The 15,761-nt window shown below is 41.9% G+C and overlaps 1 protein-coding gene across 2 annotated transcripts; it reads left to right on the forward strand.

Moving 5' to 3' along the window:
• The first annotated feature begins 138 nt into the window (after nt 1-138).
• Nucleotides 139-14,508, forward strand: GPN3 (GPN-loop GTPase 3). Of its 2 annotated transcripts, none has more exons than XM_043440894.1 (8): nt 139-295; nt 4,081-4,189; nt 8,582-8,749; nt 9,759-9,883; nt 10,600-10,715; nt 10,849-10,945; nt 12,788-12,916; nt 13,889-14,508. In XM_043440894.1, exons 1-8 carry the CDS (start codon nt 248-250, stop codon nt 13,949-13,951), a joined length of 855 nt encoding a protein of 284 aa, XP_043296829.1. In that variant the 5' UTR covers nt 139-247; the 3' UTR covers nt 13,952-14,508. The 2 variants fall into 2 exon arrangements, with proteins under 2 accessions (XP_043296829.1, XP_043296839.1); XM_043440904.1 differs by having other exon boundaries at nt 142-255.
• Nucleotides 14,509-15,761: the final 1,253 nt, after the last annotated feature.

Consider the following 15,761-nt stretch of genomic DNA (forward strand, 5'->3'; position numbering starts at 1 on the left):
CTACTTCTGCGCACGCGCAAAATATCCCGGGACTTTTGGCAAAACGCGTTTCTCCTGGGATTTGGCCTTCGGGACGCTCCGTAGTCGGAGGCGTGGCAGAACAGAAGACGCCAAGGAATTTGGATCGCGATTGGTTTCTACGTCGTGTTACCGGAACTTAGTGGGCGTCGCGCGAAGGCTGAAGGGAGCGTGGTGGTCAGATTCTAAGTCTGTGCGACTGGAGGCGTCAGGAACCGGGGGAGCTACCATGCCTCGGTACGCTCAGCTGGTTATGGGCCCCGCCGGCAGCGGGAAGGTGAGGATTTGGCGGGCGAAGGAGGGAAATGTCGGAGTTTGTGGGAGGTAGGGAGGTTCGGGTCCTGAGGGAAGGGCTGGCGGTTGTATTGGGGACCCTGAGACCTGGGCAGCTTGGTTCTTCAGCCTGGGCTTCACTGTCCTTTTTGTTGTTATTTTGAGAGGAAATTAGTGATAGTTGCTAGTTTTTATTGCATAATTAAGCCCCAGATACTGCGCTTAAACTTATTGCACAACAAACCCGTGAGTTGAGTCCTGTTACTCCTACTTTGCCGGTAAGGAAAAGGAGACTTAAGTTTTTGCTCAAGATCGCACAGTTAGTAAGTGACGGCTGGAATTTGAATCCAGTTTTGTGTAACTCCAGAATCTGCCCTTGTCTTTAACCCAGGAGGCTAATTTAAGGTGGGTTCTCATTAATCATTGTTTCTCAAAGCTTGAGACGTGGACTTGCGGTGTACTTAGGAAATACATGGGCCTGACATTAATGAACATTGAATCATATATTGAGAGTCGCTCCCTTTTCAGTTTTTTTTCAGTTTGCATTGAGATGAAATCATCAGTTTGGTGCTAGTGTGTCTTCAGTTCTGTTCAGTTCAGTTCAGTCGCTCCGTCGTGTCGGACTCTTCGCGACCCCATTAACCTCAGCACGCCAGGCCTCCCTGTCCATCACCAACTCCTGGAGTGCACCCAAACCCATGTCCATTGTGTCGGTGATGCCATCCAACCATCTCATCCTCTGTCGTCCCCTTCTCCTCTGGCCCTCAATCTTTCCCAGCATCAGGGTCTTTTCAAATGAGTCAGCTCTCCGCATCAGGTGGCTGAAGTATTGGAGATTCAGCTTCAACATCAGTCCTTCCAATGAACACTCAGGACTGATCTCCTTTAGGATGGACTGGTTGGATCTCCTTGCAGCCCAAGGGACTCTCAAGAGTTTTCTCCAACACCACAGTTCAAAAGCATCAATTCTTCGGCACTCAGCTTTCTTTACAGTCCAACTCTCATATCCATACATGACTACTGGAAAAACCATAGCCTTGACTAGATGGACCTTTGTTGGCAAAGTAATGTCTCTGCTTTTTAATATGCTGCCTAGGTTGGTGATAACTTTCCTTCCAAGGAGTAAGCGTCTTTTAATTTCCTGGCTGCAATCGCCATCCACAGTGATTTTGGGGCCCAGAAAAATAAAATCAGCCACTGTTTCCACTGTTTCCCCACCTATTTGCCATGAACTGATGGGACTGGATGCCATGATCTTAGTTTTCTGAATGTTGAATTTTAAGCCAACTTTTTCACTCTCCTCTTTCACTTTCATCAAGAGGCTCTTTAGTTCTTTGCTTTCTGCCATAAAGGTGGTGTCATCTGCATATCTGAGGTTATTGATAATTTCTCCTGGCAATCTTGATTCCAGCTTGTGCTTCCTCCAGCCCAACATTTCTCATGATGTACTCTGCATATAAGTTAAATAAGCAGGGTGACAATAAATAAGCAGCTTTGATGTACTCCTTTTCCTATTTGGAACCAGTCTGTTGTTCCATGTCCAGTTCTAACTGTTGCTTCCTGACCTGTATACAGGCTTCTCAAGAGGCAGGTCAGGTGGTCTGGTATTCCCATCTCTTGAAGAATTTTCCACAGTTTGTTGTGATCCACACAGTCAAAGGCTTTGGCATACTCAATAAAGCAGAAATGGATGTTTTTCTGGAACTCTTGCTTTTTCGATGATCCAGCGGATGTTGGCAATTTGATCTCTGGTTCCTCTGCCTTTTCTAAAACCAGCTTGAACATCTGGAAGTTCACGGTTCACATATTGCTGAAGCCTGGCTTGGAGAATTTTGAACATTACTAGCGTGTGAGATGAGTGTAATTGTGCGGTAGTTTGAGCATTCTTTGGCATTACCTTTCTTTGTGTCTTCAACACTTCTTTAATTCTACTTTTTGGAGAGCAGATCTTAGACTCAGAGCTTTTGACAGGCAATTATATTTACCTAGAACTAAAAGAGTTTTAAAGTTGTGTTATTTTATATGGTTATCTTCACGTTATGATAAGCACAGCTGCTTTTCTGGTTAGAGATATAATTTTTTCTTGTAAGCAGCTATTAAGGAAATCCTATTAGAGGCTCTTAAATATGGTAGAAATTGTGATGATATTGATCAAATAACAGGAGTGTGGGAAACACTGGAGTCTGTGAAAGTGTTGTGTGACTTCAGTTTTTAAGTTGACAAACTGGTTCCTCTGATTCTTGGCCTGTTCTGGATGCAGGAGATACACATGTGACTATGGTATGACCCTTGCTTTTCTGGAGCCAGTAGTCTTATTTGAGATGTGTGTGTGTGTGTTAGTTGCTCAGTCGTGTCCGACTCTTTGCGACCCCATGGATGATAGCTCACCAGGCTTCTCTGTCCATGGAATTCTCCAGGCAAGAATACTGGAGTGAATAGTAGACTACTATCACACTTATAGGTGACTAGTCAAATAAAATGCAATGTGATATATAGAGACGGCTTCCTAGGCAGAGAGAACAGTGTGTGTCAACTCACTGAGGAGAAAGATAAAAGTGTGATAGAGGTTATTTTTATATTCTAGATTAACTTTCACACTGTGTTAAATAAGTATCTTTCTATAAACTTTTGATGCCTACTATCAGAAATACTCTGGGGGATTGTGTAATGACTAAAATACACGCACAAAAATCCTCTGCCCTGATGGAGTTTATTCAAACATTAATCAATTAGAAATAATTATCAAGTGCTTATATGTACCAGGTACTGTTATATCTCCTGCGTGCATCTCAGTTGCTCAGTCATGTCCAGTTCTTTGAAACTCCATGGGTCATAGCCCCCCAGGCTCCTCTCTCCCTGGGATTTTTCAGGCAAGAATACTGGAGCGGGTTGCCATTTCCTTCTCCAGGGGATTTTCCAGACCCATTGATTGAACCCACATCTCCTGCATTGGCAGGCAGATTCTTTACCACTGAGCTACCTGGGAAGTATGTTATGGCCCCTATGCTTATAAAACTGAATAAGACATATCCCTGCCTTTCTTTATTTATTGAGCATGTCAGGCAGCTTGCAGGATCTTAGTTCCCAGACCAAGGGATCAAACCCTGCCCCAGTGGTGAAAGCACTGAGTCCTAACCACTAGATTGCCAGGGAATTCCTGACACATCCCTGCCTTTTAATAGAGGGTGGGAGAGACAGACAAGTAGCCTTAATGTAGTATATGAGGGATGAAGAATTCTGTAAACCAGAAGGTGTAAACTGATAGCGAATTGCCAGGCTGTTTATTGGCCTAATGTTCTCTCATCTTGGGTTGTTATTCCACTGGCCTGGAATGCATATTGCTGTCCCTCAGCTCAGATACTCTCTTCTCAGAGACGTCATCCCTAACCAGCCTACCTAAAGCTTTGTTTGGACTGTACCAATCCTAGTGGAGACATCATGTGTTAGTTGCTGCACAGTGTAATTAGAAATCTTCCCTTTAAATTCTGCTTGTTGCAGATTAGAGCAGTAAGGAGCCTTAGTGATCATGGAAGCCATCACATTTAGAGACAAGAAAATTTAGGGAGAGAATGCAAAAGCGACTTCCCCATGAGTCCGAGCCAGGTCTGGATCCACAGCCCAGTCAGGTGTCCTGACTCCCAGCCTAACGCCTTTTAGCTTCTTGGTCAATGAAGGAAGAGTTTTGGCCTTAGTAGACACTGCCCAGGGTGGGTGGAGAGTCCTTCTGGAGGTGTCGGGTAAGCAGTATACCAGTGTTGCTCTAACCCCTTGTGCCTTGTGACCTTACAGAGCACTTACTGCGCCACCATGGTGCAGCACTGCGAAGCCCTCAATCGGTCTGTCCAAGTTGTGAACCTAGATCCTGCAGCAGAACATTTCAACTACTCCGTGATGGCTGGTAAGTCCTGAGCAGAGCCTTCCCCCTCCTTCAGGAAAAATAGGAAAGTGGGGAGGCAGTGAGTGCTGGCTGCTGCGCACAAAAGCTGAAAATTAATGCAGTGTGGTTCCCTGGTTTCATGGTGAAAAACATGAGGCTGAATGTCATGTGGTGACATCAGCTCATGTTGATGTGTGTGAGAGTATCCTTTCTTAGTCTCTGATGTAGGAATGAAAAGTGAGTAGACCCCCCCACCCCACCACCCTTCCCTTCTGTTTCTTTTATGTTTGCTCCTGTTTGGTAAATCTGTTTTACTGCTGATCATACTATACTATAAGTGAGCAACTTTAAGTATGTTGTTTTGTTTTTAATCTTTTAATTTATTCAGATGTCTACTGAGCACTTGCTTTATGCTGGACACCAGGGTCATAGCAGAGAACAACACAGATACTATCCCTGCCTTTGTGGGCCTTTTAGCAAGGGAAATAAGCAAAATGATAAAATCGGTTGCAGATTGTGATAAGTGCTGCTATAAGTAAAGAAATAACTAGGGAAGAGTGCTTTAGGTAGCATAGTCAGGGACGACACCTCTGAGGAGGGGCTATTAGGGCCTAGACCTGAAGATGGTAACATGCTCACCAAGCTGGCGAAAGACTTTCCAAGATGAAGGAACATCAAGGTCAGTATATAGCCAGGAGATGGGAAAGGGTTTGGTGTGTTCCAGAAAAAGCAAAGGTGTTGATGAGCTGGGGCATAAGAAGTGAAAGAAAGAGATGGGTAGCAGCTAGTAGGACAGAAGGAGTATGGTTTTTATCCTGTTTTTTCACCCTGTTAGTCTGTTTGGGCTGCTGTAACAAAATACTACAGACTGGGTGGCTTCTAAACAACAGAAATGGATTTCTCACAGTTCTGGGGGCTGGAAGCCCGAGATTAGGGCGCTGCCAGCATGGTCAGGTTCTGGTGAAGGCCCTCTTCCTACTTGTAGACTGACGACTTCTCACTGTGTCCTCATATGATGGAAGTGGGTGAGGGCTCTCTTGGGACCTCTTTTATGAGAGCATTGATCCCATTCACCTTCCTGAAGTCCCACCAATTAATATCATCACCCTGGGCATTAGGTTTTCAGCATGAGTTTTAGAGGGACACAAATACTCATAAGGGAATTCCCTGACAGTCCAGTGGGTAGGACTCCATATTGCCATTGCAAGGGGCATGGATTAGACCCCCTGCAGACTGCGTGCAGCAGAGCAAAAAAAAAAGCAAACCAAAAAAACCCCCTCAACTCATAGCACCTTTCAACTGTGAAATGCCATTAGAAGGTTTCCAGCAGGGGAGAGGACTGACATCTGATTTATGTTTTTAAAAATATCTCTGGCTCTCAGATGAAAAATGGACTCTAGATAGAGTCAAGAGTAAAAGGGGGACTGGGGTGGTCAATTTGGAGATACAAATGTGCAGACAGGTATATATTTTGCAAATAGAATTAGCAGTATTTTGTGGGAGATTGAACTAAAACGGTTGGAGGAAAGGGAGGGTTCAAGAGTCATTGTCAGGTTTCTGACATTCTGACATTGTTAGGTTTCTTGAGCTGTTGAGTGCATGATCCTGTTTACTGGGGAGGAAGACAAGTCAGTGTAGGATCATCTTATATATATATATTTAATGATGTTTATTTTGGTTGCGTTGGATCTTTGTTGCTTTGTGAGAGGTTTCTCTAGTTGTGGCGAGTTGGGGCTACTCTTCATTGTGGTGCTTGGGCTTCTCATTGTGGTGGTTTCTTTGTTGTGGAGCACAGGCTTTGGCTGTCTGGACTCAGTAGTTGCTCCATGTGGGATCTTCCTGGAGCAGGGAATCAAACTCGTGTCCACTACATTGGCAGGTGGATTCTTAGCTATTGCTTCACCAGGGAAACCCCAGGCCATCAAATTAAGAAATGGAATTGGTTTTCTTGGTTTGATTTTGTTTTACTTGTTTATCAGTTCAATTCAGTTCTGTTGCTCAGTCATATCCGACTCTTTGCAACCTCATGGACTGAAGCACACCAGGCCTCCCTGTCTATCACCAACTCCCGGAGCTTGCTCAAACTCATGTCCATTGAGTCGGTGATGCCATCCAACCATCTCATCCTGTCATCCCCTTCTCCTCCTGCCTTCAAACTTTCCCAGCATCAGGATCTTTTCCAGTGAGTCAGTTCTTCCCCTGAGGTGGCCAAACAATTGGAGTTTCTGCTTCAGCACCAGTCCTTCCAATGAATATTCAGGACTGATTTCCTTTAGGATTGACTGGTTTGATCTCCTTGCAGCCCAAGGGACTCTCAAGAGTCTTCTCCAACACCAGAGTTCAAAAGCATCAATTGTTCGGTGCTCAGCTTACTTTATGGTTCAGCTTTCACATCCATACATGACTACTGGAAAAACCATAGCCTTGACTAGACGGATTTTTGTTAGCAAAGTAATGTCTCTGCTGTTTAATATGCTGTCTAGGTTGGTCATAGCTTTTCTTCCAAAGAGCAAGTGTTTTTTAATTTCATGGCTGCAGTCACCATCTTCAGTGATTTTGGAGCCCTAGAAAATAAAGTCTGTCACTGTTTCCATTGTTTCCCCATCTATTTGCCAAATGATGGGACCAGATGCCATGATCTTAGTTTTCTGAATGTTGAAATTTAAGCCAATTTTTTCACTCTCCTCTTTCACTTTCATCAAGAGGCTCTTCAGTTCCTCTTCACTTTCTGCCATAAGGGTGGTGTCATCTGCATATCTGAGGTTACTGATATTTCTCCTGGCACTCTTGATTCCAGCTTTTGCTTCATCCAGCCTGACATTTTGCATGCTGTACGCTGCATATACATTAAATAAGCAGGGTGACAGTATACAGCCTTGATGTACTTCTTTCCCAATTTGGAACCAGTCCCTTGTTCCATATACGGTTCTAAGTGTTGCTTCTTGACCTGCATACAGATTTCTCAGGAGGCAAGTAAGGTGGTCTGGTGTTCCCATCTCTTTAAGAATTTTCCACAGTTTGTTGTGATTCACACAGTCAAAGGTTTTGGCATAATCAATAAAGCAAAAGTAGATGTTTTTCTGGAACTCTCTTACTTTTTCAGTGGATGTTGGCAATTTGATCTCTGGTTCCTCTGCCTTTTCTAAAACCAGCTTGAACATCTGGATGTTCACGGTTCACGTACTGTTGAAGCCTGGCTTGGAGAATTTTGAGCATTACTTTACTAGCATGTGAGATGAGTGCAATTGTGCGGTAGTTTGAGCATTCTTGGGCATTTCCTTTCTTTGGGATTGGAATGAAAACTGACCTTTTCCAGTCCTGTGGCCACTGCTGAGTTTTCCAAATTTGCTGGCATATTGAGTGCAGCACTTTCACAGCATAATCTTTTAGGACTTCTTTTAGCTGGAATTCCATTACCTCTACTAGCTTTGTTCGTAGTGATGCTTCCTAAGGCCCACTTGACTTCTCACTCCAGGATATCTGACTCTCGATGAGTGATCACACCATTGTGGTTATCTGGGTCATTTAAGATCTTTTTTTGTATAGTTCTTCTGTGTATTCTTGCCATCTTTTCTTAATATCTTCTGCTTCTGTTAGGTCCATACCATTACTGTCCTTTATTGTGCCCATCTTTGCATGAAATGTTTCCTTGGTGTCTCTAATTTTCTTGAAGAGATCTCTAGTCTTTCCTATTCTATTGTTTTCCTCTATTTCTTTGTGTTGATCTCCTTGCTATTCTTTGCAACTTTGCATTCAGATGGGTATATCTTTCCTTTTCTTCATTGCCTTTTGCTTTTCTTCTTTTCTCAACTGTTTGTAAGGCCTCCTCAGACAACCATTTTGCCTTTTTGCATTTTTTTGGGGGGGGATAGTCTTGATCACTGCCTCCTATACAATGTCACGAACCTCTGTCCATAAGTTTAAGAATAGGTAGTGTATATTCACATTGTTCAAACTGCAAAAGGTACAAGGAGTAAGTATGCAGGAAAATGTCTTCCTCCTAGCTCTGGGTCCTGGAAGGTGGCTTCCCTCCTTTGAGGCAGCCAGTGTTGCTAATTTCTGGGGTATCTTTCCATAGTCTATGCATGTAAAATAAAATGTATATATATGTATATGTAGTAAATTTTTGTCTTTTTTTTTTTAACACAAATGATGGCATTCTAACACAAAGTTTTGCACTTTTCACTTAACAGTATACCTGGGAGATTATATCACATCAGTACTTAAAGAACTTCTTTTTGTGGCTGCACAGGATTCTATTGGCTATACAAAAATGTATTTAATGTTTCCATGGACACTACAGTGAATGGCCATGGACAGAAATCATTTCATACATGTGAGTTGTTATATAATTGTTAATTATCACCAATGAGGATGATGCTCTTGTGTTCTGGGCCTGTCTGTTGTTTTCAGACATCCGGGAACTGATTGAGGTGGATGACGTGATGGAGGACAATACTCTGCATTTTGGTCCCAATGGAGGATTGGTATTTTGCATGGAGTACTTTGCCAATAATTTTGACTGGCTAGAAAACTGTCTTGGCCATGTAGAGGATGACTACATCCTTTTTGATTGTCCAGGTAAGTCAGCAATTTGAATGTGTCATTTTCCTTGAGATCATGCTCTTTCAGTCCTCAGTGGAGACAGTGGAGTTAGCATTTGTAGCTCTAAACCCTGCTGCTGTAAGGTACCATTCTCTCATTGATCGTCTCTTGTTCATTCACCAAGTTTGCTGAGTGCTAATTTTGTTCACTGGAAATACCTAAAGAGCAAAGTAGCCATGGTCTCTGCCCTCATGGAGCTCATAGGAAAGTGGGAATGCTAGGCAGTATGAATCAGAAATCACCCAAATGATAATTTAGTATTTGTGACAGGCTCCTCACAGGAGTAGCACTGACCATTATGCAGCAGGGAGGTGGAAGGTTTCTGACCAAGTAGCATGTGAGCCAGGCCATAGGGTGAGGCGAGGGAGACTGTGCTCCAGGCAGAAAGCATGGGCTGAAGGCCTTGAGGCAGAAAGGAGCCAGGTGGGTCTGAGGCGCCCAGTAAACAAAGGGAAGTGTCCTGAGGTGAGACTGGTAGGGGACAAATGATCACACCAGCTTTTCAAGCTAAATGAATTTTAGACTTGAGCCTAACCTAGTTTTGATCATTTGTGACTCTCATATTTTTCCCTTTTTTTTTTTTAGTTTATCTTTAATTGGGAAATTGCTTTACAATATTGTGTTGGTTTCCCCTTTGTTTTTAATTGAACACACACACCCACAGAAAAGTGCAGATGTCATAAGTGTACAACTTGATGAATGTTCCCAAACCTAACACACCTTCATAGTACTTGCTTTTGATTAGCTAAAACAGAAGTGTGAAGAACCTCACTTTCTATATAAAACTGAATAGTTTCCTTGGGATTCTCCTGGTATTGTGATTGCTTTAAGAGTCTGTAAGACCCCTTAAAAGTTGAACAAATTACCACCAGAGGTTGACTTCCTTTTTTTTCCCCTCAGTTGTCTTACGGCAAAATTTTTTTCTGTAATTTGATAATTTATCTTGTGTCCTGATTGTAACAGACTCATAATGTTCTCCATGTAGGTCAGATCGAGTTGTATACTCACCTGCCTGTGATGAAACAGCTGGTCCAGCAGCTGGAACAGTGGGAGTTTCGAGTCTGTGGAGTTTTTCTTGTTGATTCTCAGTTCATGGTGGAGTCGTTCAAGGTTTGAGAATATATCTGTTGTCAATTCTTTAGTCATGGGTACAGGCAGATGGCAATCTCCTTTAATTGTTTTTTGATTCTGGATATTTCCCAAACTATACTCCAAAGTTATTTAATATCCCTTACTACTAAATCATTATAATAAGTTTTTTTTTTTGGGGGGGCCATGCTTTGCGGCATGCAGGATCTTAGTTCCCTGACTGGGGATTGAACTGTGCCTCCTGAAGTGGAAGCACTGAGTCTTAACCATTGGACCGCCAAGGAGGTTGCTATAATCATGTATTTTTTAAATTTATATGGTAAATTATACTATACAGATTTGGGAGTACTACTTCTGAAGAAAAATTAGGCAGATGTGTGCATATATACATCTGTTTTTCTGATAATGGTTTGTCTAGTTTATGAACTATCTAAAGCAAACTTTACTTCTCATTAGTAGCCCCTAAGGAATATTTTATGGGAATGCTTAAAGATATCATCTAAATTGAGATTTGTGATCAATGTTGTTTATATCTACATTTTCCCATCTCATCCTCACCCTGGGAAACCAGGAGTCAGCCATCTGTTTAGTGAACTGTCCTTTCTTTAGAATTAGCCCTGCTTTTACTTAGGCCAGTTTTGCTCAGAGAGGAGCAGGAACCTCTGCTTTGTGCAGAGACCAGGGAACTTTGTTCATACAAAGTTAACTCATCTTCCCTTTTCTGTTTCCTCCTTCAGTTTATTTCTGGCATTTTGGCAGCCCTGAGTGCTATGATCTCTCTAGAAATTCCTCAAGTTAACATCATGACGAAAATGGATCTGCTGAGTAAGAAAGCTAAAAAGGAAATTGAGAAGTGAGTTCATTTCCGTCATCATCATATCTCCATTGCTGAGATGAACCCTCTAAGCTTCATTTAGATGTGAAACTATAAAACTCGTTTCCTAATTTATTCTTACTTTTATTTATCTTCTTTTTCACTTTTAAAGGTTTCTAGATCCAGACATGTATTCTTTATTAGATGACTCTACAAGTGACTTAAGAAGCAAAAAATTCAAAAAATTGACTAACGCTATATGTGGACTGGTAAGCTTTTGAAGTTGTTGAGTTTTGTTTTTTATGGCCTTGTCAGGTGTTTATCAGCATCGCTTCAGTGTCCACCATTTTGGAAAGCACAGTCCAACCCTATTTCCTTGCAAAGGGGTGAGGGTGGGAGTCTGTGGACTGGCTGGTCAGCAGTTGAATTTAGAAGCAATCATTGGCAATAGCCAGTAAATTAAAAGGTCAGTTTTCATTCCAATCCCAAAGAAAGGAAATGCCCAAGAATGCTCAAACTACTGCGCAATTGCACTCATCTCACACGCTAGTAAAGTAATGCTTAAAATTCTCCAAGCCAGGCTTCAGCAATACGTGAACCATGAAATTCCAGATGTTCAAGCTGGTTTTAGAAAAGGCAGAGGAACCAGAGATCAAATTGCCAACATCCGCTGGATCATCAAGAAAGCAAGAGAGTTCCAGAAAAACATCTATTTCTGCTTTATTGACTATGCCAAAGCCTTTGACTGTGTGGATCACAACAAACTGTGGAAAATTCTTCAAGAGATGGGAATACCAGACCACCTGACCTGCCTCTTGAGAAACCTGTATGCAGGTCAGGAAGCAACAGTTAGAACTGGACATGGAACAACAGACTGGTTCCAAATAGGAAAGGAGTACATCAAAGCTGCTTATTTATTGTCACCCTGCTTATTTAACTTATAGGCAGAGTACATCATGAGAAATGTTGGGCTGGAGGAAGCACAAGCTGGAATCAAGATTGCCGGGAGAAATATCAATAACCTCAGATATGCAGATGACACCACCCTTATGGCAGAAAGCAAAGAAGAACTAAAGAGCCTCTTGATGAAAGTGAAAGAGGAGAATGAAAAAGTTGGCTTAAAATTCAACATTCAGAAAAGTAAGGTTATGGCATCCAGTCCCATCAGTTCATGGCAAATAGGTGGGGAAACAGTGGAAACAGTGGCTGATTTTATTTTTCTGGGCCCCAAAATCACTGTGGATGGCGATTGCAGCCAGGAAATTAAAAGACGCTTACTCCTTGGAAGAAAAGTTATGACCAACCTAGACAGCATATTAAAAAGCAGAGACATTACTTTGCCAACAAAGGTCCATCTAGTCAAGGCTATGGTTTTTTCAGTTGTCGTGTATGGATATGAGAGTTGGACTGTAAAGAAAGCTGAGTGCCGAAGAATTGATGCTTTTGCACTGTGGTGTTGGAGAAAACTCTTGAGAGTCCCTTGGGCTGCACGGAGATCCAACCAGTCCATCCTAAAGGAGATCAGTCCTGAGTGTTCACTGGAAGGACTCATGTTGAAGCTGAAACTCCAATACTTCAGCCACCTGATGCAGAGAGCTGACTCATTTGAAAAGACCCTGATGCTGGGAAAGATTGAGGGCCAGAGGAGAAGGGGACGACAGAGGATGAGATGGTTGGATGGCATCACCGACACAATGGACATGGGTTTGGGTGAACTCCAGGAGTTGGTGATGGACAGGGAGGCCTGGCGTGCTGCAGTTCATGGGGTTGCAAAGAGTCGGACACGACTGAACTGAACTAACTGACATACCTATTACTCCAAGCTGTTTTGGGAGTTCAGAACTGTCTTTGCCCTTAGGAAATTTCCAGTGGTTTTTTAATTCAGGTAAATGCCTATGAAACAATGTCTAGTTAAGTGTTGTAGTTGGTCAGAGGTCAGAAAAATCAGTATTGATTTGCTGTTATTTTGTCTCTGTCTGTCCCTCCTCCCCACAGCACACACACAGCTGATTTTAATCAGAAGTTGTAAATGGTTATAAAACTCTAATATAATTTGAAAATTAAGTATTTTATACCTCAGAATGACCTTTTCTGAAATCCTCAACTTGTAGATTGATGACTACAGCATGGTTCGATTTTTGCCTTATGATCAGTCAGATGAAGAAAGCATGAACATTGTATTACAGCATATTGATTTTGCCATCCAGTATGGAGAAGACTTGGAATTTAAAGAACCAAAGGTAATTTCTGGTTTGGGGTGTTACTGCCTATATGTAAAAGTGTTTACCAGCACTCTGGCCTCCTGCATAATCCCAGCAACTCTAAATTTTGTCTTCATGGTGGCAGTAAGCTAGACTGTTCCAGGTAATCTTTGAAGTTGATACCTGTGCTAAACAAGCAATACCAGTTTTACTTTGCCTTTCATTGAGTTAGTACATATTACTGAGTTAAATTCTTTGTACTCAGAGCTTGGGCATATATGCAAAGAGGAGGTGAAATTCAACTGGCCTTGGGCTGCCTTCACAAATGTCAGTGGGGCCCTCTCCCAACGCATTAGCTGAGAATTGATGTGAATGTAAATTCAAGTAAGAGTTTACTTCTAATGGGACAGAAACCTTTTGCTATGCTATGCTTAATTGCTCAGTTGGGTCCAACTCTCTGCGACCCTGCCAGGTTCCTCTGTCCATGGGAGTCTCCAGGCCAGAATACTAAAGTGGGTTGCCGTGCCCTCCTCCAAGGAATCTTCCCATCCCAGGGATTGAACCCAGGTCTTCTGCATTCCAGGAGGATTCTTTACTGTCTGAGCCACCAGGGACTCCCCAAAAGCCTTTTAATTTATCACATATCTGGAAACATTCTATCCATCATTCTTTTTGTTATTATTGATTACTGTGAACAACACCTGGAGCTGGTGCTGGGCCTTAGCTCTTTATAGAGCATTGCCTAAAAATAGTAAGCACATATTAGGTATAACTGAGGGGACATGAGTATATTTTCTTCTTTTTCTTACATTTTATTTATTTGGCTGTGCTGCATGCGGGATTGTTTTTAGTTGTGGCATATGAACTCTTAGTTGCAGCGTGTGGTATCTAGTTCCCTGATCAAGGATCAAACCTGGGCCCCTGCATTTGGAGTGCAGATTCTTAGCCACCGGACCATCAGGGAGGTTCTGAAATAAATATATTTTCTATCTTGTGTTTCCTTGGTGTCAGGAACATGAAGATGAGTCGTCTTCTATGTTTGACGAATATTTTCAAGAACACCAGAATGAATGAAGAGTTTATTAAAAAATAACTATATATGTGAGGAGCTTGTGGCTGAACTGGCAGAACCTTCTTCTCTTGAAAGATGGAATGCTAGAGAAAGCTACTTACTTAATGAAAAAAAAAAAAAAAACTTGACTCTTTATCAGCAATCATCAACGTGCCTGAATCAAGTTCTTAGGTATTCTGAAAGTGCTTCTGTTTAAAGTGGCATTGTTTGGTATTATTTTAACAGCATCAATTTAGATTTTAAAAGTCGAAGTTGAATGTACATAGATTTGTATATATAATATAAATTAGGACCTGGGGTACAGTTAAGACCAGTCTACTTTTAGTTTCACTGTTGATCTTTGTTATTTTTGAAGCTTTTTTTGGAGGGACAGGAATTATTGTAACAAAATATACATTATGTGTCCAAAGAAATAAAATCTGGAAGGATAGAGATAAGACCATTGCTTATCAGTAGCTTCTAGTTTTCATACACTGAAAATGTATTATTTGTGTAATTAAAAAATGAAAAAAGTAACTGTGTCTTAAGATATATATAAATAAAAGAAAAATAGCACTAACTTTTCATCACACTCTTGTTTTCCAATCAGAATTTGAAATACTCAACTAAGGCAAATTTTTGAATGAGTAAATTTCCCCAAGTGTCAAAATGCAGGCAAAATGTAGGCAGTGACTTTGTTTTTTAAAATGTGGTTTATAGTCTCTGAGCACTTTAAAAATGTATACTTTCCTTTAATAACAAATGCACACAAAAATGCAAAAAACATAATTTTTTCTTTTTACCTTCTTGCCACATTGAGTTGTTTATTTTCAGTATTTCTAAGTTCATTTGTGATAGGTACTGGGGAATGGCTAATCAGTCAACAGATACTTCTCCAGCACCCACTAATAACCCAGAACCTGCTACGGAAAGCAGAATCTCTTTCATTTAATCCTCACAGCAGGTCCAGGTTCCACTGGTGTTGGATCTTCCTGTTGATGCAGATTAAGTCCTTGTAGAAAACCTGCAACTCAGGTTAAATTTTTAATCATTCTTGGGCCTAGATAGCAGAAGTACACCTACAGTGTCAAATTTGATCCATTTTCATTAAAGATGTAAAGTGTGAGGAGCCGTAGCTATCAGGGGTAACTGATAGCAATATGCCTAGGGGCCCAGGCTGGGGGCAAGAGTTGGGTATTTGCACCATGATCTGCTGATGTGAGCTAATTCTCACAGGGGCACTTAGGAGAACATGAGTAGTAGACAACATGAGGACAGACTGGGCTTCTCAGGGGCTTTTTCTGTGGCCCAGTTCAGTTCATTCACTCAGTTGTATCCGACTCTTTGCAACCCCATGAACTGCAGCACGCCAGGCCTCCCGGAGTTTACTCCAACTCATGTCCCCTGAGTCGGTGATGCCATCCAACCATCTCATCCTCTGTCGTCCGCTTCTCCTCCTGCCTTCAGTCTTTCCCACCATCAGGGTCTTTTCCAGCTCTTTGCATCAGGGTGACTAAAGTATTGGAGTTTCAGCTTCAACATCAGTCCTTCCAGTGAACACCCAGGACTGATCTTTAGGATGGACTGGTTGGATCTCCTTGCAGTCCAAGGCACTCTCAAGAGTCTTCTCCAACACCACAGTTCAAAAGCATCAGTTCTTCGGCGCTCAGCTTTCTTTATAGTCCAACTCTCACATCCATACATGACTACTGGAAAAACCATAGCCTTGACTAGACAGACCTTTGTTGGCAAAGTAATGTCTCTGCTTTTTAATATGCTGTCTAGGTTGATCATAACTTTTCTTCCAAGGAGCAAGCGTCTTTTAATTTCATG

Source organism: Cervus canadensis, chromosome 1 (assembly GCF_019320065.1).
Source record: "Cervus canadensis isolate Bull #8, Minnesota chromosome 1, ASM1932006v1, whole genome shotgun sequence".
In the NCBI taxonomy this organism is placed as follows: Eukaryota; Metazoa; Chordata; class Mammalia; order Artiodactyla; family Cervidae; genus Cervus; species Cervus canadensis.

Coding starts and splice junctions, on each gene's coding strand:
- GPN3 (XM_043440894.1), top strand. CDS start 248: ATGCCTCGGTACGCTCAGCTGGTTATGGGCCCCGCCGGCAGCGGGAAG. Junction 4,190..8,581: donor CAACTACTCCGTGATGGCTG/GTAAGTCCTGAG, acceptor TGTTGTTTTCAG/ACATCCGGGAACTGATTGAG. Junction 9,884..10,599: donor TCATGGTGGAGTCGTTCAAG/GTTTGAGAATAT, acceptor TTCCTCCTTCAG/TTTATTTCTGGCATTTTGGC.